This window comes from Penaeus chinensis, chromosome 7, assembly GCF_019202785.1.
Source record: "Penaeus chinensis breed Huanghai No. 1 chromosome 7, ASM1920278v2, whole genome shotgun sequence".
Lineage (NCBI taxonomy): Eukaryota > Metazoa > Arthropoda > Malacostraca > Decapoda > Penaeidae > Penaeus > Penaeus chinensis.
This window is the reverse complement of record NC_061825.1, coordinates 37,495,491-37,519,986: the sequence shown is the minus strand read 5'-3', so window position 1 is coordinate 37,519,986 and position 24,496 is coordinate 37,495,491. Positions and strand designations below refer to the sequence as shown.

The window sequence follows — 24,496 nt, the reverse complement described above, 5'->3', positions numbered from 1 at the left end:
CGACTGAATCTGATATAAGACTTCCTCGGACTTTCAAAGGTCTTGGTTAAAATTCACGGAACCAGTAAAACACCTTTAAAATTGTGAACATTTATTTGATAAAGAAAAAATCTCCTTTTATACATTCTTCCACACCAGGCAGATGATATAATGATATTTACATCTGAAACTGTACATGCTGGTGAAAAAATAATACATTACGTTATGAGAGGGAAATTAGTAACATATGCACACACACCTTTTTTTCCCCGCTTGCATTTTCACAGACCAACTATAAATTAACTAACCAAACTGGGTTCTGAGAGGTGACCTTCCTTCTTGTTTTGAATGCAAAATAGAAACAGACTACATTATTTAGACTATGTTATTTAAAACTTTTTCTCTCACTACAATTGTATTATTACTTTTTTTTTGTTCTTTCGTTTTCTTTCTTCTAGTTGGCAAAGAAAAGACTACACAGCGAGATGCATACCAGTAAATTGTAGAATATATACTTTCCTTTTTATCCGGTCTGCCATGAGTCTTACCCAGGAGAAAACTGTGCAAATAGTAACTCCAAGAGAGAAACGGACACACACTACATGCACTTCTCTGGATAAGAAGGAAGTAACTACCTGTACACAATGTGGTTGGTGAAATCATTCCTTGTGCACCTGACGATCCATTGGTAGTGATCTGCCATAGATACTTATATATTTGTCCTCAAATCAACTTCCTATTCCAGCCATTGTCTTAGGCAACTCCTTGTACACAATAACAATTTAAAGAAACACGATCAGCTTTTCTGTAAACTTTAAAAAACACATTATAACTGACCTAAACAAAAGCCTAGAGGTCCACTTGTATCTGTTGATGTTATAATAATTGACCTACTATTTTACAATTCTCAAAGAGCCATAGCCTCCAGCACAGTAGAACCCAAAGCACATTCCTTTGGTCATCAGGTAACATTCATGTGTGATCTTGTTAAAAATAATGCAATAAAACTTCTTTACTGAGTGTGATACTCAACTCTTTGCATAACACAAACTTCTTGCTGTACATTGTAAACCCACACAAACTATATCAGCATCTGTTCAATCACCACTTTGATGAAGGTACAGAAAAACCAAACCAGTAATATTCAGAAAGTTAAGTAACGCTACGTTTAAGTAATTTCTGCTTAAGACTGCTGCTGCATATATTAATTTTGTGAAAAAAAAAATCTAATTGTAAAATGCAAAATGAGTTATTTCTTACTTGGAAATTGATAAATACATTTGCAAGTTTCTTTTCACAGAAACACTACTATAATTATCAAAATCATGAAAGGAAGCAAACCATTCATGTATCACAAGACAAGTACAAAAAATTGCCTGATGAGCCTTTATTGCAAACTTTACATATATATATATATACACCTCATAGTACTGAGGTAATAAATGACTGCTGTATAAATACAGTAAAAACATGCTATCACTTCTCTGGCATAATATGTGAACCTCCTATTTATCATCTGTTAAAAGAGTGAGAAAAAAAGAGAAATATAATAATAATGACTAAATGCTCTTTGCATCACAGATTAGTTGTACATATTTCACGCAATGGATCATGACGACAACATAATTTCAGCATGTCAACTGAAAACATCAGTCTCCCTCTGTTAGTATCAGTTTTATATCCATACTCTAATGCATAATGCAAATATGTACCAGCAAAATAATTACTCTTTCTTCTTAAAATTACATCACAAAAAAGTGTTATTACTCACACTGTGAAACATTACACTTGTGTAGTTTTTTTTCTTTTTTTTGTGACTAATTTAATAAATACAAGAAGGCCTCACAAAATATCCTTTTAGTTTTGTGCATTGCATGTAATGTCCATTTATTAAATATTATTTACATATAAAACAGTTTTCATATAGTCTTTGAAAATAAATACATTTCCAATGCTTCAAAATAATAATAATAACAAAGTCTATATTCTCCCACCCAAAAATACATTCTCCATCCTTTTCTTTTATTTAAAATACATATATCTATTTCGTGTGATAATAGTTTTTACTGTATATCATACACACAAAGGAATATCATATGCAATCTAGACAGTAACTAAAATCCCTTCAAGTTATTGTATGCGAAATCATATATAAACATAAGCGTCCTTTTTACTTATCATAAATCTTCCCTACCCGTCGTTAAATCCATCAGACAAACTAACGCTCATCTAACCAGGAAAGCCTAACCCACACACTTCCTGGAGGGTACATGCATCTCGCCTCAGACAAATATTACACACTGAATACTTGGGTTTTGAAGTATGAGACAAGGTACCTAAATGACTTACTCAGACCATGAGAATATATTTACAAAGATTAATAATAATAATAATTATAATGATGATGATAATAATAACAATAAATCATTACACAATCAGACCAGAACTCCGTTTCTTTCTTCTGTGTAACTTCTCTTCTTCTTGCTTTTCTGAAGTGCCAGGTACCACACCTAGACAAAATATATAACTTCCACTCACAGGCATACTTAGGGCGTCTACCTCCTACTCCCGTCACCTTCACCTGACAAATGGGGTGATCTCACTTTCGAACCTTGGGGAGGAGCTTGTGTGGTCATAGTTCACGAGTCGCCGCCCAACCAGGTACTTATCATTTTTTATGTGTTCGTAGAGACGGGTGAACTGTACAACTTGCATGATGATGAGAGTAGACACCAGTGTTATGATCAACAGTGCGGGATATATGCGACGCTCCACCAGGACCTGTCAAACAAACAAAATGCACTTCCTGCTAGTTGTTCAGTGATGAGGTTCAGATCCTTCATCACAATGACAGAAACTCTCATAGTCATGTCAAAATGGATCTTGATAAAACTAATTTTAAAAACATATACCAACTATGCGGCACCAACAGTAATATTTAAAACAAAACAAAAATACTTATTACCATGATCATAACATTACAACAGCAGCAGTAAATGGGCTTACCAGTGCAACAGGGGGTACAAAGAGAGGGGCCAGGGTGTGTGCTGTGACATAGGGAATGGTGAGACAGGCACCTAGGCTTGCAATGACTGGAAGTGCCGTTTGGCCCACAAGGAGGTTCAGGTCCAGGCCACGCACTCCACCCAAGTAGATATGTTCCAGATTTGTCTTGAGCCACCAGTTTGGACCCATCATGACCAATGCACACATGATTTTTGTGTACAGAACACCCAGGGCCCAGTCCTATTTGAAGAAATGAAAAAGTGCACATCACACATCAGATTATTGAGTAAACAAACATCATGCACTAAATATCCAAAATACTAAATATCTAAATATCCAAAATACTAAATATCTAATCAGTTAAACTACATAATCTTATAAATATCAAAGTACTATTTACATATTTACAAAATAAGAGGAATCTCCTAAAAATTAAACTTCCCAAAGTTGAAGATACGGCAAAATGAGAAAAACATGTATCAATGATAAAACCTGCAACAAATTTCCAGTAGGATTAATCCACACTTCCAACACCAGGTATAGTAGTCATTGCCCATCCAGGTACCTGTTGTTTTTTGTGCTCATAGAGATGGGAGAACTATACAATTTGCATGATGATGTGGGTAGACAGCAGTATTATACAATTTATAAATAAATGCATATAAAAAAAGCACCTCCTCACACAACTCACCTGCCAGAGGAAGATGATGGGTGTCTGATGTAGGGGAACTCTCAGAGGTATAACGATGACCAACTCCATGAGAACACCCACCATCAACGGCACAATTACTGCCACTACCACTAGCGCCACTAGTGCCTTGGTGCCCTGAAATGGAATTTGTTTATTAGCAACACTAACAAAAGCTACAGAAACTGTTTCATAAATATATGAACTACAAAATGGTCCATATTCACTTTCTTCCTAATTACATACTCACCATGATACCCCATTGCTTCAAGCGCATGATGACTTGGGACCATCCCAGCATTATCCAGGAGACGAGGAGAGTGATGCCTCGAATACTGAGCAAACACAGGTACAAACCACATGCACCAGTGTATAATTCATGAACCTTGAAAATCAAAGTCTATTAGATACTGTTCATATAATACCATTAATACTAGCCCTTCAATACTGTAAACCTACTATTCCTTTATTTCAGTATTTACCTATGGAATAAAGAATATCTTATATAATGCTATGTCTGTTTGACAGTTTCAGTAAGTTTAAAAGTCAGCCTATAATATATGGCAATCATTTCTACACCAAAGAAAGGGCAGGTTCACACAACACAAACAACTTACTTTGGTGTCACCAAGAGCAAGATACATGCACTGACGACCCACTAAGACTGGAAGCGTCAAACATATAATGGATGCTGCTGTCAGGCTCACACACATCATGACCACCAAGCCTAAGATACGCACACCAAACCATCTCGGCCGTACATAAGCCTGGAAACCTGGAAAGAATGTGCCAGTTATATCTCAATGATACCTGAACCAATCCACCTAAACAAAATTAAACCGTGCAAAAAATCTGAATACAACCACCAGTCGAAAAAAACTTACCTGTCGGCCCATCTCGCTGGAGCAATGCCTGGTGAGCTGCACCAAGACCTCCTCCAAGGGCATCTCCACCTCCAGGCCCTCCAACAACAGGGTTCACCAGGCCTTCCACCAGTTCGGGATCAGCCTGCTCTACTTCCACTGGAGGGGCAGCCGCACCAGCTGCACCACCTTCTCCAGCAGCTCCAACCGTGTCACCACCAATCACAACACCACCTCCCTACAGCAACAAAATGCATATAGAGCATAGAACATATATCCATCAATTTTTAAAATATAGTCACCTTAGTGTAAATGGAAACATATTACAAGTTTTGCTCCATTTAGGAAAACTAATCATTAATATATGGAAAAGTTTTGGGGAAAATAAAGCTCACATATCAGCTTTTCACCAGTTTCCTACCTGAGCATCAAGAGCCACATCGCCAAGCAAGTATGATCTCAATCCAAGTATGTGAGACACAGCGGCACACCAGTGTCTGACCAAGAGCTTGAGCCAGACTCGAGTGTGACCTTGTTCTAGCAGTGCTGGGAGTATCACCTGGAGCAACAGCAGCTCCAGCGACAGCTCACTCACTGGGGTATCACTGACAACGAAACAAATCATGTTCCTCGTCTATTTCATAAAAAAAAAAAAATTATAATATCTATTTTTCTCAACTTACTTCATGTACTTTCAAGTGCTCTCGTATCTCTGCTAACTTACCTTGAGAGTGTAATATGATATGGTAAAAAGGAGGGCCATAGTCCATGAATGATCTTTATTGGTAGCCAAAGCATCAACAACACTGTGGAACCAAATATGACCATGGAGGCCAGGAAGCGTCGAGTGTGGCGCACAATCGGTAGGTGGATCATCTAGGGAAAGACAATGCATGAATGGTCAATATAGGCAGAATATGAGAGAATTTGTAAAATATACGCAATGTGAAATAAGGAAAGGAAAGAAGACAGCTACAAAAAGAAAGGTATACCTTTTCCAGAATCTATACAAGTAATTGTGTTTGTCTGTGAAAGAGCACACTGACTCACCTCTTGTACAGGATTGAAGTCTGGGTCATTGAGATTCCTGAGGAACCACAGAACACCTGGTCTCAGCACTTCTCGGAGGAGGAGGATAAAGGAAGCAAAGTAGAAGACGTAGACCATCCCCACCAGCCAATGGATGAACATGGATGTGCCTGGCGCCATCTTAAAGCTCACCTCTCGGTCCTTTTGAGATTAAAAGAGTGTTCATCTCAAAGTTTCCAGAATTCCAAAATTAATTCACATGAACAAACATTGAAGACATTCATGAGCACAGAATTTACCTAACCACTCACTCTGCAAAACAGTATTCCATTCACTACAAACTAAATCTTTCCCAGACAATTAAAATAACCGCCCCAACCATGTACGTACCTTTAGCGTTGCATCAAAGAGAGAGAGGGAACAGATGTCCAGCCACCAGCCTCCTATCAGCGGGAAGACCCCAATCTCCACCACACTCAGCAGAGCAACTTTAACTACAACGTAACATAAACCTAGGACACGCTTTGACCTACAGGGTAAAAAGAGAAAGACAAACAATGAGCAAAACATTTTCACCTTGCACAAAAAAGATATACTGTGTATCTTCACCAATCAGTGAGCAAAATCCCATAACAAGCTTTATAAAATGAGTCATCTCCTTTGTGGTGTGTTTAATTGATATTTAGTGATATCCAAACATTCTCTAACAACACTATTGAAACAGAAAAGGAAACATATGAAACCCGTATTATATACGTGATGTGATATCTAAAAATCCAGCAAGGAATCGTCTAGGAAATCTATTCATCTACTAAAATTTCTTTTTACATCTCACTTTTTTTCAGCCACTTCCAAATATATCAAGGAAAAAATATGAATGTACCTCAACTTACCTGTTAAGCCTGATAATTGCAGCCAGTGTATGTAATAGCACCAGGCATAACCCAACCACACAATACCCACACAGTGCTGTCAGAAGACCCTCGAAGTGTGATGCAGACACCCATGCTTTAAGCTTAAAACCAACTATGGTAAAGTGCCCGATGTGATATGGACAAAATGCTGTAGAGGAGAGAGAGAATATGAGTATCACCAGTAATGAACCGGTCATCTTGACATCTAGTTCATAATAGAAATACTCTCCTAAAATTTTGGATCAGCAGTCTTTACATTAACAAAAATCTATAGGTTTAAAAAGTAAAAAAATAAACACAATAACCATTATGAAATCAAGAAAACCAATAATAATCAAATGATAAAAAGCAAATAACTCACCAAAGACCAATATGAACATAGTATTGAGGGAGACGACCCAAAACACATGCTCCAGAAACACGAGTGAGCCGTCAAGACCCAGGAGACGCTCCCACGTGAGCTCCTCGGCTGCCCGGTCCCACTCAATGGGGTTCCAGTTCAGGTCATCTGCTGCAGCTCCTGGGTCGAGGTTGTTGTTGCCCGGAGCTCCCTCGTGGAGGATCTCACCCTCGCCTCCTGATTGAAAAGGCAGTCATGCAGTTATGGACTTTTGTGCTGGAGGTTTGCTTTTCTCAATTGCAAAAGACAATAACAAGGAAAGAATAGAAAAATCTACAAATAATATGATTTCCCCTTTACTATTTTATTTACAATTTGCTCAGCATGAATCCTTCACAAGTATTATTGATGAAATTCACTCTTAGACAAACAGGCCTTCAGATTGATAAAAGAGTGTAAATTACTTTATATGAATGAAGTTTCTTTAAATCCCAAAGCTTCATCAATAATACGATGCTTGGACCCAACAACAATAACAAGAGCAAGAGAGATGAAAAGAATAACAAAAATAACAGTGCTAAATAAAATCTAAAATCTTGCAGCCCCTACCTTCCCCTATATTTTGATTAGCTGGGACAGGAGCCAGCTCTTGATTTGCTGGATCATCATTGATGTCCAGGTTGTCATTGGCCACTTCCTGCTGCTGTGGTGCAACATTTTCATTGGCTACTGGCACTGGAATTTGTCCATTCACTTGATTGATTGCTCCAAAATTTCCAGGAGGCTCATGCTGGAAAAAGACAAAATTAAGTCCCTTCCTTTCACCATTGCATGGTTGATGCCTAAAATATTGCAGAATTGCATAATGATCTTTATTGTGTAGAATGCCAAAGGGGTCTGTTATCACTCCAAAGGTTTAGATTGCCTTGTTCATAATTAATGTCAGAAACTCCTATACACTTGTTCAATCTCTGGGATATCCATGGATGAATTATCACAACCATATTGCCTTCAAGGTTAAGAACTACATGCCCAAAGTACTGTTGTAGTTATGTTGATATCACAGGGTCAGCTTTTACTCTCCTTCCAATATACATGTGTATCATTTATGCTGCCTACAAAGATACTAGGTTATGTGTATCTCCAAGTAATGCCAGTGAACTCATGTGTCAATTAGGCATTTTCATTTCTCATCCCATTCTTAATTTGCTCTAAGAGACCTACATAAAGTATTTTGAAGGTGTTCTTTCTAAGTATGAAAACATTACGTTAAAGAAGTTTCCACCCTCAACCAATATCACTCGACAGTATGCCTATAGTATTATTGAAAAATATGGAATATGCCAAAAGATACGTAATGTTTAACTAGGAAAGCAAAAGAGTGACATTTCTAAAATACTGTGACATATGAGTCATAACTTCACCCTATGTGCTGAAATGGTTTGACATACAAACCATATTCACTATGATTTTAGTTTACTGTGTTTACATGTAAATGGCTCCATAAGTACCTAGTTGCCAAGAAGTCAATTACTAGTCGTCTCTATCTCACCTGTTTACCGTTTTCTATGATTTTCAGAAACATTTAAAAAAATCTTTTATCAATGTCTCCAGGAAAATGCAGTGCCCATTTTAGAATTTTTTGTGAAATGTCACTGCACAAAGGGATTCTGCAAGTTTTTAGCCACAAAGGAGTCAGTTAGTAGACCTTGTGACCTTCCCTGATTTCACCTTTCCTTGAATTTGCGGGAAAAAGGTCTTTTTTCTTTATTTACTAATGCTATGCTATTAACCCAGTCAGCATGTATGGCTAGAATACATGCCATACATGCTGACTTGGTTAATAGCATTAAAAAAAGTTTTCAAAGAAATTAGATGAGGTCACACTGGGCTGCTAATTGAGTCCTTGGTGGCTAAGCACATGTGGAGCCACCTGTATGCAACAAAATCCACAATGGACAGTACATATATCCACATACTCTGTTAAAGAAAAGTGAACTCAAACTTCCTCATAGAAATACTTACCTCATGCTGTATTTCTTGATCTAGCCAGTCTGGCCCTCCCCCATGGAGGATCTGTTCCCGCAACCAGACCAGACTGATGAAAGCACTTAGTGTGCATGTCACAACAAAGCACCCATGGAAGATATCTGACACTAAGTTGTCCCTGTGAATAGAAAAAAAAAAAAAAGGTTCAAAAAGTGTCATTTCATTTCCCATACCTTATGGAGATACCAACCATATTAACCAATAACCATAAACTTGTATAAAAAGTGAAAAAGTAAAACTTACGTTGAAAGCATGTCAAGTGGTAGTGTGAGCACTGAGGAAACAGAGCCTGTGAAGAGGCAACGATATATTCTGCAGGCTGTCAGTGGCACAACCCCAAGCCATGCCACGGCAACCAATGTGTAGTGCAGCCAGTAACGGATGGCTGTGCCCATGCTGCGTGCTAATCCAGCTAGGATGTCTGCTATGGGTAATCTCTTGGGCATGTCTGGGGAGTATACTGCAAAAGCATTTACACATTAACATGTATAAATTTATCATAATGTAGATTATTGCCTAAATACTTAACACAGATCACAATTTCTTAAAAGACCATCTATATCTGTCAATATATTTTAGTATTTCCCCCTAAAAATTAATAATAATAATAAAAATAATAATAATTAAACGGTACATACTTGGTGTGAAGTGGAAGCGATGTTTGCAGAGTTCGCAGTACTCTTTGCGGGAATAACGAAGCCATTGCACTAAACAATCTTGATGGATGAACTTAATGCTACCAGTACAGATGCAGGGGTGGAACAGAGGACGGTCGCTGGAACCCTCGCATCTACAAACGCGACATATATCTGCAAAGAAATGTAGAAATTTAGTAACTCATAAAAAATGTTCCACAATACCAGGTTTTTAAGACTTCTCACCAGATGGTCCTTGATTGCTCTAAAAAATACTGTTAAAATACATCAAATTCCATATACTTTCTAAAATCAATTATAAAGTAGGCAGAGAGCAGATTCTGACTTCTAACTTGAGTTTTTTATTCTTTTCAGATATAACATTCCCTGATTTTAATAGGGCAAGAACTGTTTTTCCACCAAGAACAAAATTATTATAATGAATTTATAAATTCTAAATGTTCTAGTCAGAGAAATACTTCTTGCCTTCCCTATGAAACCAATATTGTTCCTTTAACTAATATTTGAACTTATAGATCATATTGCTTATACACTATACTATATTGAGCAATTGTAATTGGAATCACAATCATAACCATAATAATAATACTAATGAAATATCATTAATAATATTAATAATATCAATAACATTAACATTAATATCAGTACCAATAATAATAATAATAATAATAATAATAATAATAATAATAATAATAATAATGATAAAAACAAAAACAAACACAATAACAACAACAGCAACAACAACAACAATAATAATAATAATAAAATGACAATAACAATAACAATAACAATAACAATAACAAGAACAATAATAATAATAATAATAATAATAATAATAATAATAATAATAATAATAATAATAATAATAATAATAATAATAATAATAATAACAATAACAATAACAATAACAATAACAATAATATAATAATAATAATAATAATAATAATAATAATAATAATAATAATAGAGAATGACATAATAATAATAATAATAATAATAATAATAATAATAATAATAATAATAATAATAATAGAGAATGACATAATAATAATAATAATAATAATAATAATAATAATAATAATAATAATAATAATAACAATAATAACAACAATAATAACAATATCAATAATAATAATAATAACAATAATAATAATAATAACAACAACAATAACAATCACTAATATGACCTTCAGCTTAAATATCATCATCACTACTGATTCCTATACTGCAACTAGTTTGTGCAAATAACTCCTGACAGGTCTCAAGCTTTAATGGTTAATGGTTAAAAGCAAAATAAATGTGCTAGACATCTAAGGTCATATAGCACTATAGTTAATGTTAGTGAAGGATGGTTGGGTTAGTGATTAGTTGTTAAAGCTGGGTTAAGGAATTGGTGAGTGAATGGGTTAGGGTCGGATGAGGTAATGTAAAGAGGTTAGATCAAGTGAAGGATATATATGTGTTTGAGGAAGGAAAACAGGATGTCAATGCTGAAAGTGTGAGATTCTGTAAGGATGTCTGATAAGTTGGGATGTCTATGTAGGGAGGACGTGGGCATGACAATAGAATATGTGGGACTGAAAGAGGAACATTTGGAAACCGTGAATGTTCCAATGAAGGATAGTTATACTTTTGTTGATTTACTGGCAAAGATTGCAGTGCGTGTTGGAGAATTTGAAGGGGAAGGTGCTAGAGGGTGGGATAAAGAATAAGGTTGGGGAGGTGGTGTTGTATCAGGAGGGGTGTCGGGAGGTAGAGGGTCTGGGGAACAGGGTACTTGTGACATGAGGGTTTCACGTGTGTATCCAGGAGGGAGTGGAAGGGATAGAGGGGATAGTGGGAGGGTTAATATAGGTGGGGCTGGAGTCAGGGGGAATGGGTTTTGTTGGGATGGGGTAGGAGGATGGGGTAGGAGGATTGGGTGTAGGGAGAATATGAGTAGGAGGAGGATGGATATCGGCAGTCACTTTGAGTGTGGAGGGAGCGGGAGTTGTAGAATTTGAAGGTGGATGAGTATTAGTTTGGGACTCGATTATGTAGTTCTGGATATCTTCAAGAGTTTCTGTAGTGGACTTGGTTGGGGAGTTTTGTGAGATAAAGGTTTTCTTGTGAGGGGGGGGGAAAAGAAGTCTGGTGTCTGAAAAATAGGGGCAAAGGAAGGTGGAGGTGATTGTGAGGGAGGGGAAGAGGGGGTGGAACGTTTATTCTGTCTGCTGTGGGTAGTGCGGGGATGGAGAGGGGAAGGTGTTGGGGCTGTAGTTGAGATTGGGGTATCTGGATTTAGGATGGCAAAAGAATTTGATTGGGTAGAGATTGGAGTGTCTGGGTTTAGGATGGCAAAAGAATTTGACTGGGGAAGGTAGGAGGTAGAAGAGGGGAAGTTAGATGGAGGGGGGTTGGGTTTAGGAGAGGGTGTAGGAGCTTGGGAGGTAGGGGGATTGGCAGAGTGAGCGACATTACTGGAGTAGGGGGTAAGAGAAAAGCCTCGTCGACGTGCTTCCTGTCTGGATTCACGTAGAGTGAGTCCAAGTCGGAATCTGAGTGTTGCTACCTCAGACTCAAATTTGTAGGTGGGGCAGCCTTTATAAAATACATTAAGGGGGCCGCCACAGTTTGCACATGTGCGTGATTGTGCAGAGCAGTTTGACCGAGTATGGCCAGGTTGGGCACATAGCGGGCATCTAGCTGCGGAATGACAGTGTTTGGCTGGGTGTCCTAAACGCCAACAATTTTGGCATTGACGAGGAGGAGGTTGGTATGGTCGGACAGGTAGGGATTCCCCACCTATGTAAACATTAAAGGGAAGGTCATGTCTACGGAAAGTAATTTTGGCAATGTTGATGGATTTCTTACGATTTCCTCTGGGAGGAATGGAGTAGCATTGTACATATGTTGCATCATAGTCTGTGAGACAAGCGAGTAAGTCCTCTCCACAATCTGACCATTCTTTGTCATAGATTGGGCAATCTGTTGGGGAGATAGAGACAGTTCCGGTGCAAATATTGAGGTTCTGTAGGGATGGGATTACCACACAGATCAGTTAGTTTTGTTAATGCTATAGCTTCGTTTTCAGTTGTTACTGTGACGAGACAGGAGTAGTCGGGTCGGCTACGGAAAGAGACTTTGCCTACTTGTTTTTGGAGGCATTGCTGGAAGAGGAGGGTGTTTTGAGAGTATGGAGCTGTGGGAGGGATCACGAAAAATCGGTCCCATTTGGCTGGGCTAAATAGAGTATTTAGGATTCTTGTAGAGGTCAGGGGTAGTAGAAGTGCGGGGACATGTGGAGGAGGGAGTAGTGTTGAGCGGGGTAGTGTTATGGGGAGGTGGGCAATAAGGTTGTAAGGTAGTAATAAGGGGAGATGGGGTGGTTGGTGAAGGCGGTTGTGGGAGTAAAGGTGTTGAAGTTAAGCATGTTGGGAGAGTAGAAATGTCTCCTGGGGGTTGGTTGTTGATTAGGGTTGATACTGTACTAGTATGCATTGATGATGGGGGAGTTGTTGCAGTGTTCGGAGCCGTGGTCAAAGGAGAGCTGGGATTGGGGCTATTTGATAAAGGGGCAAGCCTCATTGCCCCTAAGAGTGGGGTTACGTCTTCACTATTGGCCATGATAAGCCTGGAGTATGTTGGGGAAAAAAAAAAAATAGTCCACCCCTCAGGGTCCCCTTGAGGGGTAAGGGCTAGGTATGGCAGGGGAATACCGTGCCCATGGTTCCCTCAGGCCGTTCAGGACTGACATAAAGTCAGCATTTCATCCTTTCAGCACGGCTCTCACACCTTAGGAGGTGGATAGTAGAATGGATTGGTGAAGAAACTGAAACGAAAAGTATGAGTGGGAAAAAAGACTATGCAAAATTAGTTGAGTCGATGGCTGAGTCCCAAGGTTGAGGAGTTCCCCATCATTGGGTCTCAGTCTTCGTCTCCCCACGACAACAACGGGCAAAGGATTGGATGGGGCCTCATGGATTAAAACAGAACTTTAGCATGGCTATGTATCAAAGTGTATTGGAAACTGAATATGGATAAATACACTTCAACAATTCTCTATAACTAAATATGTATCCCCCCCCTCTCTCTCTTAGCTTTTACTACCAACTTTTCAAATACATAACCCTTTCTAAAAAAATGCAAGGTTAAAATCTTCCAAGGGAGGCCTACATACTTAGTCATGATCCTCTGGGCCTCTGCCAAAGGAAAATATCCTGCAGTGTATCGAGCAATAAACAGAGCAGTCTGCTCAGAAATCCTTCTTTATACAAACTTTCAAATTATAATTAACATATTTTATACAAGTTTTATCTTTTTACACCATTTAATTTCCAAGATGAATTGTATACCATTCCAAGTCACCTAACCAAACACTAATTATAAGGTCATTCATTTCACATTATTTGAATAATGTATGTCAAAAACTCCAGGCAAATATATTTTCTAAGGAGCCCTGAGAAAAGAAGTTCCTTCAAGGCTTTCCTTGAAACTTCTTACTATGAGTAATGGGAGATGCAAATAGTCTAATTTATATAATCTATTTTAACCATTTTACTTTGCATATTTATAAGGAATTTTACTTCCTAAGGATTTTAATAGCCAGTGGTTACTTGTACATTAAATATACGTATGGTAACACGTTACCTATGAACTTGTGGGCCTGCGTCATTAACAGCATACACATGGCAACTCTTAGCAATTTACAATATTTTCTAATTAAGAAAAAACAATGTTATGCTTTAAACCATCTCACTACAAAATACAATACATAACTTCCTTTTAATCTTTATTTGTTCACTATCATATTTTCTGGTATTTGTCCATTTACCTTTTCTTTTCAACAGCTAATAATTAGGTAAAACTATTATTAAAACACTACCAATAAAATTATGGAACATTAATATTTGAAAATCATTTAATCAAAACAAAATAAAAAATGTGACTTTATATCCTGCTTTTGTCACAAACAATTGACAATGATAATGGTAGTAATGAGGAAAAAAAAAAATAATAACAATAATAATAGTAATGATAATGATAATGATAATGATAATGATAATGATAATGATAATGATGATGATGATGATGATGATGATGATGATGATGATGATGATGATGATGATGATGATGATGATGATGATGATGATGATGATGATGATGATGATGATGATGAAGATATTAACAAAAACAATATTAACAAAAACAATATTAACAAAAACAACAACAATAACAATTTGTCCAAACTGTCCACTGACATTAGGTTTTGAAATGCATATTCCTAATTACCCAATCTGACTAGCAACAATTTACACTTCTGACTTTACAGAATGCCTCAGGACCCACTAGGTGAATATGTTAATCACATTATACAACTGGTAAGGTTGAAATCCATTTTGTGAGTCACATTAGATTTTTCCAGAAGAGAAGTATCTTGGTAAATGTTACTATTACTCATAATTATCACTAATCAGTATTTGAAAATATTGTTATTTATCAACATTTATCACATGTCACAACCATTTACCATTCTCAATCATCACTTCACATTATCTACTTCACTTCCCAAGGTTCATTATCTACTTCACTGATATATCATTCTTCACTATCACCATGACATATATTTCAAAGTATCCTTATTTCTTGCATCATCATCATTATCTTCATTCACTCCTTTTGGTATTCATGACTAAGTCTCAGAAATATGAAGCTCATCCAGACTGCACTGTCTTTGTTTATCTGTTTTTTTATGCTAACAATGAACAGAACACATGCACAAATGATTTATTTGGAAGAGCTGCTCAAGCTTTCTCTAGTCATGCAAGGATTTGGTGAAAAGAAACTGCAGCACTTGATATTTGTTGTGGTGGCAAGTGATACAGTACTCTGACTCAGTGTTGGTCAGAATAGGCTAGGATACATTAGGTTAGGATGTGTTAGATAGGCTATGTCAGATTTAGATTGGATAGGTCTTGTCTGTGTAGGTTAAGTCAGGATATAGGTTAGATAAGGTTCGGTTAAATCTGTTTTGGTTAGCATTATATAACCTAACTTAGCCTAATGGTAGATCCATATTTTGTAAAGATTTGAAAACTTTATCTTACTGTCGCTGGAGATAAACATTCACACCTACACATGCACTTTATCTGGTCAACCTGGGGAATCCCCATCCATCTGCTGGGCCAGAAGTCATGACAGAACTTTTATTTTTAGCTTATCAGCAACATTTATCTATATGTAAATAACTTTGACAAAATTAATATTAAATTGTGTGTTGGCAATTTTTTTTCATATTTATACAAATGTCTGTAAGGAATCACTGCCTGTTATTTCTACTAAACTGACCAACCATATTTCAATCCCCCCCCCCACCACCACCACCAAAATAGAAAGCATGTATATACATATTCATACACATCTATAACACAGGTACATAAGCCCTGATAGTGCCACATAAGAAAATTGCAAAGTCAGTATCTTTCAAAAGGATTAACATCTGAATTACAGATGTGTAACAGTATTTTGCAAATATCTGGAGATGAATCTGCAAAGATTCAAAAATTCCTTCAAAATTAATAAACCCACTGATGCATATTGAAGAGTTTCCTTCAAAAATTTAATTTGTAAATGAATTTTATTCCTCCTTAACCTCCTTTGACATTTTATCTTCAATTCATTACTTATCATGTGATATGTATATATACATTTTGGGAGATCAATATGAACTGCAGAACTTTGTGAATCAGACATGAAAAACATAAACTGTAACATACATAAACAATCCCAGATTCTGACAATTCCAAAAGCTAACTAAACATATCACGTAATAAAAAGGTAAGAATTATCAAAATGCTCTGACAAATAAACAGGTTAAATACTTATTAGATTTAATGCAAAGCTGAAAAGCAAATCTTTAAAATCATTGCAGCAGAATTTCATTAGCAAATGAGACAGCTAGTTTCTGAAATCATCATTTTCAACTATTACTGAAATTCCCATTAGGCAAATGTGTAAATATACAAAAACATTGATATTCTTCTTCTTTTATCAATCACTTATAAACTGTCAATGTACAAAAGATCGGTAGAAAAAATAAGCCTTTAAAAGAACCAGATTTCAAAATCATCAAAAACTATGAAGTTCTCATTAGTTAACAAAGTTTAGCTACTTGGACTAATGTACAGGAAGCTAAACCCCACAGATATAAACTTTATTAATACTACTAAAACAAGTGACCACAAACAAAACCCTTGATAAATGAACTAATAACATCTGCCTAATCTAATCTACATGGCTAGTGTTTATTGAAGTATCACCATCACAAGTACAAATATACTGATATCGCATGATTATTATGGATTTTGTTACTTTGTGTCACATTTCTGTATTGAAATAACATTCTGCATGTCATTACTCTATTAATATAATTTTATAGGTTTTACTCATTTATTACTCACCTCCTTACGACCTATTTATCAACCAATTCTCTATTTACCTTCAGTTAACATTTCTTTGATTCTATTAAGTCTTTCGAGCAATAATACACTCGTTTCGCGCCGGAAAGGTTTAATCCAAAGCCAAAAAGATAAAATTGCAGAAGCTACTTGAATGAAACACGTATTTTTATTCCCCAGAACACCTGCCACTCAGCACCTTATCCCCGGCACAAGAGGGTGATTCGCAGTTCCCAAACGTCCTCGAAGGTCGCCACACAACACCCAAAGGCCTGTTCAACGAAACACATTTTGATTTCTATCGTAATTTTCCCCGTATGATCCCTGCGAGAAAAAACAGTCAAGGTTGCCAAGGAATGTTCCCCGTTCTCGCACTTCAACCCGGTTTCAGGGCTGTTCCTCAAGTGACACCTTCACCTGCCGTCTTCCCGAGTCCCGAGACGACCGCAGCTCCTCGGATTTCGTCCCGGGGAAGGAGCAGGAGCGAGAAATAAGGCCTCACCTTGGTTCTGAGAATCCTCCTCCATTTTCAACACTCGAAGAGCTGAGCATCGAGACCGCGACACCAATTTTTTTCTTATCGGCAATGCATCTGCACGCCACTTTATTTATCTTTTGTATCGACTCCGCTTTACCTTGTTTATATCGCTTGTTTTATAGATAGAGTTTAGAAGGTATGTTAAGAGATTTTAAATATTTCAGGATTTGGAAAGGTGTTAGCCCCGCGGATCTCGCCCTCCAGCTGGGTTTGTTTACATGTCAGAAGACGCCATCGCAGCACGCAAGAGCAGGCCCGTCCTCGCTCCCCACCTTATTCTGGGGGACTGTTCGCCTTAGATTCTTCAGTTTGGTGGTATTTTCTTTTGATTTCAATGGTAGAGGAAAGGAGAGTGGGTTTTTCATAATGGTAGGACAGTTACGTCACATGTAGTAAATGAGTTTCGACTGGACTCGTATTAATGTGATTGATCATTGATTTAAGATAAATTCGTTGGTCATGTAATTGCGTGAATGTTTTCATGGTACGTCATATGCCATATATTGTAAAGACACTAGAAAAAAGAGTATTTGAAATATACATCTAAAGAGACATAGTTGTTTATGATTCCCACTCTTCAAGCAACCTTTTCATCCACATATCTGGTGTCCTTGAGATAAACTTGGGAAATAAAACGTTGTAATTTGGCATCTGAATAGATTTAAATTTCTTGCCCTCTTTCTGTGTAAACAATGAAACTGGCCACACTGAGGGAGCTTGTTTACTATGAGTCTTATCTGAGAATGTACCTAGTCTGCATTGTCATTATTGATTAATCAGATTAAGGAAATTTGAACACTGAGACATATAATTATGTAAAACCAATGATGTAATTATGTTAAAGGCGTTACTGCAAACACAATGAAATGCTAAGGATGATTTATGTGTTATTTTATCAATATGTTGTCCTTACCTGTGGCTAAGTGGAATGGTGTTAGGCAGATGGAATCTGGGTTTAAGAAATCAGATAGTAAGCCTACATGATTTCACCTTGTTACCTTATTCCTTAATGGGACCAAGTATTTAACAGAAAATTAACAAAACAAAGCTACTGTACACAGTTCATGTATCTGAGTAAGTCAGTGGTGGACGTGCAGATATATTGTTAAGTGAAGGTGACATACATACTGCAGAAAAAAGTATGATGTTAATTAATATATTTAACATATTCTGATATCTGAACTGATACTAGCACCACATGGTAATCTGAAATGTCATTGAAAAATCATTTACTATTTGTTAAAGTATATTATATTTATATATATATATATATTTATATTTATATATTTATGTATGTATGTAGAAAAGGTATGAATGAGAGTGAATATCTTAACAATACAAGAGATTTATTTGTATTTCTGACCGAGATATAATCAAAACCGGTCAAATATAACTTTTGTATTGTGAAGATATTCACTCTCATTCATATCTTTTCTACATTTATCATCCTGAATACAATTGTATACGTGTGTGTGTGTGTGTGTGTGTGTGTGTGTGTGTGTGTGTGTGTGTGTGTGTGTGTGTGTGTGTGTGTGTGTGTGTGTGTGTGTGTGTGTGTGTGTGTGTGTGTGTGTGTGTGTGTGTGTGTGTGTGTGTGTGTGTGTGTGTGTGTGTGTGTGTGTGTGTGTGTGTGTGTGTGTGTGTGTGTGTGTGTGTGTGTGTGTGTGTGTGTGTGTGTGTGTGTGTGTGTGTGTGTGTGTGTGTGTGTGTGTGTGTGTGTGTGTGTGTGTGTGTGTGTGTGTGTGTGTGTGTGTGTGTGTGTGTGTGTGTGTGTTTGTTTGTTTGTTTTACATGTACATTTACATTTACATTTACTTGTAGTTTTTACTGAATGTTGATTAATGTTGTCTTTCTTTGACTTTACAGGTTTTTAGAAAATCAGTGACCTAAAGGAGATAAGGCAATTTGTGTAGAAAGAATTTAATGTGAAATAAGATATTGTAAGTAGAACTTTTATAATCAAGTGTGAGGAATACTATTTAAGAAAATCTCTACACATTAAATTTTGACCTATCAGAGTTGTAGCTGTCAACTTCACACAGCATCCTGAATTCAGTGCAATGGGAATGTTCGACAGGCTAGCATTTTTCCTCGGCCTTAAGAAACGTGAAGCTAGTGTATTGGTCATTGGCCTGGATAACTCAGGCAAATCAACCATGCTGAACCATTTCAAAACAGAAGATCAGAAGACAACAGATATCGTCCCTACAGTGGGGTTCAATGTGGAAAAGTTCAAGAGTAAGTTTCATACATGCTGATGAAAAAAAAAGAAAAGTTAGCTTGCCTCTTTTTTATTTCTAGATTCATTTTGCTGGGACTTATTTGAATTTTTTTATTGGTAAGATTAAATATGATATTTATTTTTATAATTTGCATGTAAAGTTGCCAAAGGGACAGTTGGCATACCTAAATCCTTGAAATGATTGGTACTGTATGAAAGTAGCAGTGTCATGCATGGAACCTGACTGAATATGTATGCATATGCATGCTTTTGATTTTTAAAAAAATATATAGATAACCAGAAAAATACCTCTTTGATAATTAGATTTAAAAAAATACATGAGACATCTTATCTAAAAGAGAAAAAGAAGAAACCTTATTATGAAAATCATAGACTAAAGTAGTCTCATTTCAGTTGCCAAGTCCCGTTAAAACCCAGTACATATGAAGTTAACATTTATGACTTTTATGGTTAACATCGTAAAACAAAACTAGTTCAGTTGAAAGTTTCCAGACAAGACTGTATGTTGCTAGTATGAAGTCTGTTTCTCATCACAGTTTTTTATTTAATTGTGGCAAGTTTTTCTTGTAATAATCAAACAGGTTATATTCAGTTTGTTATGTTTTATAAAAAGTATGGCACAGGGAAGCACACATGCTTGTCTTTTTAGTTTTATGTTCACAGTAAGAAACAAGTATTAATTATCCAAGAATTGTTTATGATCTCCTCTCGAGTTAAGACAGTAATAAAAAGGATTTTGTAATATATACAAACTAGTTTTAAGATTAGTAATAGCACTATGTAGATTTTGCTGACAATCTAACTGTAAATATCATTCATTGCAAATAAACTCCTTTATGACAAGTATAAAGCTGATAGCCATGCTTGTTTGTAAACTTTATTCATCTTCAGATTTATCTATACAGAGAAATTGTATGAGACAAGTAGAACTAAACAGTCAGAGAGGTAGCTTTTGTTGTAGATAACAGAACCAATAGCTTTTAGGGTCATGCAAACAAATAAAGAGACATTAAGACCAACTTTTTATCATTTAGAGTCTGTTGGAAGTAAGCGATGTCAAGACTCAGTCAGTGCAGTAAGTGTTTCTTTGTGTTTGTTCAGTGCAATATATTTTGAGCTGATTGTTCTTTTTTTCCAGCAAAAAATGTGGGTTTCACAGCATTTGATATGTCAGGTCAAGGACGCTACAGGAGTCTGTGGGAACATTACTACCATGACTGTCAAGGTGTCATATTTGTGGTGGATTCCAGCGACAAGCTGCGGCTAGTTGTCGCCAAGGATGAGCTCGATATGTTGCTTCAGCATGCAGAGGTTTGTGTGTGCAGTTCAGCTATGGACAAGGATTAACTTTACGATAGGAACATGAACTACAATTGTAAATATTTATAAATTACATGTCTTTCTTCTTATTTGACACGATCTTGAATTTCCGCCAACAGATCCGTCACCGTAGGATACCAATACTCTTCTTTGCCAACAAGATGGACATGCGAGATGCTGTAAGTAGTGTGAAAGTCTCCGCAGCCTTGGGTCTCGAGCGCATCTCTGACAAGCCATGGCACATTACTGCTTCAAATGCCATTACTGGAGAAGGCCTTCATGAGGGCGTTGAATGGTTGACAAATCAAATTAAGGAGAACTTTGGAAATAATATGAACCGTTAGGCAAAGCATAAGTTTTATCTCTCTCTTTTTGTATTAGCGTGAAAATGATCTGTGAGTAAAAACTTTAATTAAAAATTAATGTTTTAAAAACTGTAACAGAAAATGTTACTTTGAGAGGAATTTTTGCCATGATTTTTTTTTTTTTCTTTCCTTTTCTTTTCTTTTTTTGATTATGTTATTGATCAATTTAATGGATTAATCCTCTATTTTTTTTTTTCAAAGTTTAACATTAATGTTTTATAATAGTTACAGCAAAAATCAGCTATAGGAATATCTGATTGCTTTGCTTAAAATAAAGGAAAAGCAATTCTGTGGAATTTAGTAAATCTCTAAATGAAGGTCATAAGAATTACTTGCGCTTTGGACATTTCATACATTGCATTCCTACTAACGCTAATTTCAGTAAGCGTAACGTCCTAGAAGGAGGTAAATGTTGGAGCTAGACTCTTCGAAACTAGTCAGTGCTGTGATAAGAAAATTTTGAGTGCTCTTATACATCTAGTCAGCATTTGAAATAGAGATATTACTATAGAGCAGTAATACTACAGAGCTGTAATACATAGATTTATATATTTCATTCGTTTTCAGTTTTGCTCAACTGAATGATTATTTAAAGTTCTCTACAGCCTAAACAATTAGAGTTCTCAGCAGTGTTGCATAATTGAGTTGTTTGTATGAATTTTGTAAAGTAATTGGTCTTTATTTTATTGCACAAATCTATACTTTGTTTTCAGTTAGTATGTTATTTTTATTACTTTTATATTATGTATACCAGGAAAATTGGTAATGAGAGGAAAATGTGTCTGTCTGTCTCTTACAGTGTTATTGACAGTTTTATTCTTCATCAGTGCTATCAAACAAATAATTGAGGTTTTATAAGGGTAGACAGTGTTTACTTTTTTTTTTTTAATCATGATAAGCACACATTCCTTAGAAATATAATGTTGTATGGAAAGCTACTTTACATATGGACTTGCAGTAGGTCCACATTGCAGCAGTATTGAGTGTATTGATGTTCTAGTCACTTTTTTTCTTTTGTGTAAAGCTATCAATTGCAAAAGGTGAAAGTTCTTTTGTAATCTTTATTTTGTTGTTTGCTGAGACTTCTTTGGTTGGTACACTAAAATGAAGTATTTCTTAGGTTTTGTTGGATGAAATGTTAGAGAAGGCATAACATAAGGGAAAATTTGCAGCCAGTAACTATCCAAAAAAGGGAAAAGATGAAAAGAAAGACATCATTTTAAAAACAAATGCATACATGCACTGGCAATTATTTCTTTCCCAAGTTGCCAAAATGCAGGTTAAGTAATAGTGATAACTCCAGAATAAATGAATGTTAGTATTTTTTGTTTTTTTTTTAATCTACAATTCAGGTGTATCATACATTAGGATGGCCTTATCATTGTTTCCTTTGTACCTGTAATCTTGTCAATTGGTATTTGAACTATTTAAACTGATTGCTTCATTCTCAGGTAACTATACAGGCTTTTTGTACAATTCATTAAAAAAGGAATTGCCCTTTGGAGTGAATATATTTGTTACAGTTTGCAAAATAATGTAACCCATTCATTTTAGTTTAACATGTACATATATGCTATAACCACTGTGATTTTAGTGTATTAATTTTGTTTACTTGTAAATGGTTCCACAAAAGCTAAGTTACCAAGTAGTCAATTACTAGTCCTACCAATTGTATGTTTACCCCTTTCAGTGATTTTCAGAAAAGCTGTTTTTATGTTTATTTATTATACATATTTAAAAAATATTATGATAATCATAATGTCAATAATAATAATAATAGCAACAACAACAACAACAACAACAACAACAACAACAACAACAACAACAACAACAACAACAACAACAACAACAACAACAACAACAACAACAGTATTTCTTAATACCATTAGGAAAATATTTTTGTCAGTTGAGGTCACATAGAGTTTACTAATCAGTTCCTTGGTGACTGAGCACTTTTGGAGCTATCTATATTTAAAAACAAAACATTCACAAAACAAAATTTCTGTGGAGAGTACATCTATTCAGTACCAATGGGTCACATGGTTCAGTATAATCCTTATGAATTTTGAAGCTTACAGGTACATTGTAAATGTTGTGCTTTGAAATCTAACAGTAAAAGTACCTCATGGTGTGTTCATTCATTGTATCGTGTATTTAGAGCAAATGTTATAATTTTCTTTATTTTTTTTTTTATTTTTTTTTTATTTTTTTTTTTATTTTTTTTTTTTTGTGCCATTTTATGCAACCACACATTCCTGGCTGTCATTTCATCACATTATGTAAACAGATATGTAGTTGTTATTGAACTGTTTTTCTTTTTTGCCGATGCTTTCTACTGGTGTAATCGAATCCGTCCATAACCGTCCATTATACCAATGATAAGAAAGAGGTTATTATAAAGATCTATTTTTATTTAATATTTTCATGTATTTTCAGCTTGCACAATAAAAACTTCAGTATAAGTAGGTAGTTTTATTCAAGTGTTATAATATCCATTACATATACTGCACTAAGCCTTGTTTTCTCTGTGACTAACAAATTAGTTTTTTAATAGAATTTTATATCAGATATGACAACAAAAAAAAAATTATATTAAGTCTTCCATAATCTAAATTAAAAATAAATGACACATCTATGCTGAAGGCCTCTCACAGAAAATAATTCCATAGAATTTCAAAAGCAAGTGTGACCATTTAAAATGCTGTTTATTACTTAATGAACTTATCTACTCTATTATCTTCAACTTGAAAAGTATCGTGGTTGGACTAGTAACATCTGCCACTGCTATTTCCATTCCCTCTGCCAGGCCCAACTCTGCAATAAAAAAATAAAGAAATCTATGTTTATATGTATATATATATGCAATGACAATCTTACATACAAGAGACTATTAGATATAGTAGCCTGTACCAACTGTTATAAAGCTGCACGGTATTATAGCATGCTAGAGCTATCAGTATCAGAAGGCAATTCTTCCATTACTGACAGAGATAAATGCACAGGGTTTTCTTACCACAAAAACCCATAATCTAATGTTCTTGTTAGGCAGTCTAATACTCAACTTGGATTCA

The 24,496-nt window shown here is 35.8% G+C and overlaps 3 protein-coding genes across 4 annotated transcripts in view; 1 reads left to right on the top strand and 2 right to left on the bottom strand.

Moving 5' to 3' along the window:
* Positions 1–74: 74 nt before the first annotated feature.
* On the bottom strand, positions 75–17,543 carry LOC125027016 (E3 ubiquitin-protein ligase MARCHF6-like). 2 transcript variants are annotated; one of them, XM_047615626.1, is made up of 17 exons: positions 17,463–17,543; positions 9,507–9,677; positions 9,112–9,328; positions 8,845–8,986; positions 7,429–7,609; positions 6,841–7,056; positions 6,459–6,627; positions 5,956–6,094; positions 5,587–5,766; positions 5,261–5,412; positions 4,958–5,141; positions 4,558–4,774; positions 4,291–4,448; positions 3,924–4,058; positions 3,677–3,811; positions 2,986–3,225; positions 75–2,760 (listed from the first exon to the last, which is right to left on the bottom strand). In XM_047615626.1, the coding sequence occupies exons 1-17, from the start codon at positions 17,485–17,487 to the stop codon at positions 2,557–2,559; spliced, it is 2,865 nt and encodes a 954-aa protein (XP_047471582.1). In that variant the 5' UTR covers positions 17,488–17,543; the 3' UTR covers positions 75–2,556. The 2 variants fall into 2 exon arrangements, with proteins under 2 accessions (XP_047471582.1, XP_047471583.1); XM_047615627.1 differs by lacking the exon at positions 17,463–17,543 and adding an exon at positions 17,002–17,029.
* A 130-nt stretch (positions 17,544–17,673) lies between these two features.
* On the top strand, positions 17,674–23,887 carry LOC125027018 (ADP-ribosylation factor-like protein 6). Its single transcript, XM_047615629.1, has 4 exons — positions 17,674–17,813; positions 19,365–19,736; positions 20,879–21,051; positions 21,180–23,887. The coding sequence occupies exons 2-4, from the start codon at positions 19,559–19,561 to the stop codon at positions 21,402–21,404; spliced, it is 576 nt and encodes a 191-aa protein (XP_047471585.1). The 5' UTR covers positions 17,674–17,813; positions 19,365–19,558; the 3' UTR covers positions 21,405–23,887.
* LOC125027017 (NEDD8-activating enzyme E1 catalytic subunit-like) overlaps positions 23,883–24,496 on the bottom strand; it is a 9,242-nt gene continuing 8,628 nt past the window's right edge. The window contains exon 10 of the mRNA XM_047615628.1: positions 23,883–24,239. Coding sequence (XP_047471584.1) covers positions 24,151–24,239 — 89 coding nt within the window. The 3' untranslated portion in view covers positions 23,883–24,150. The remainder of the gene's footprint in view (positions 24,240–24,496) is intronic.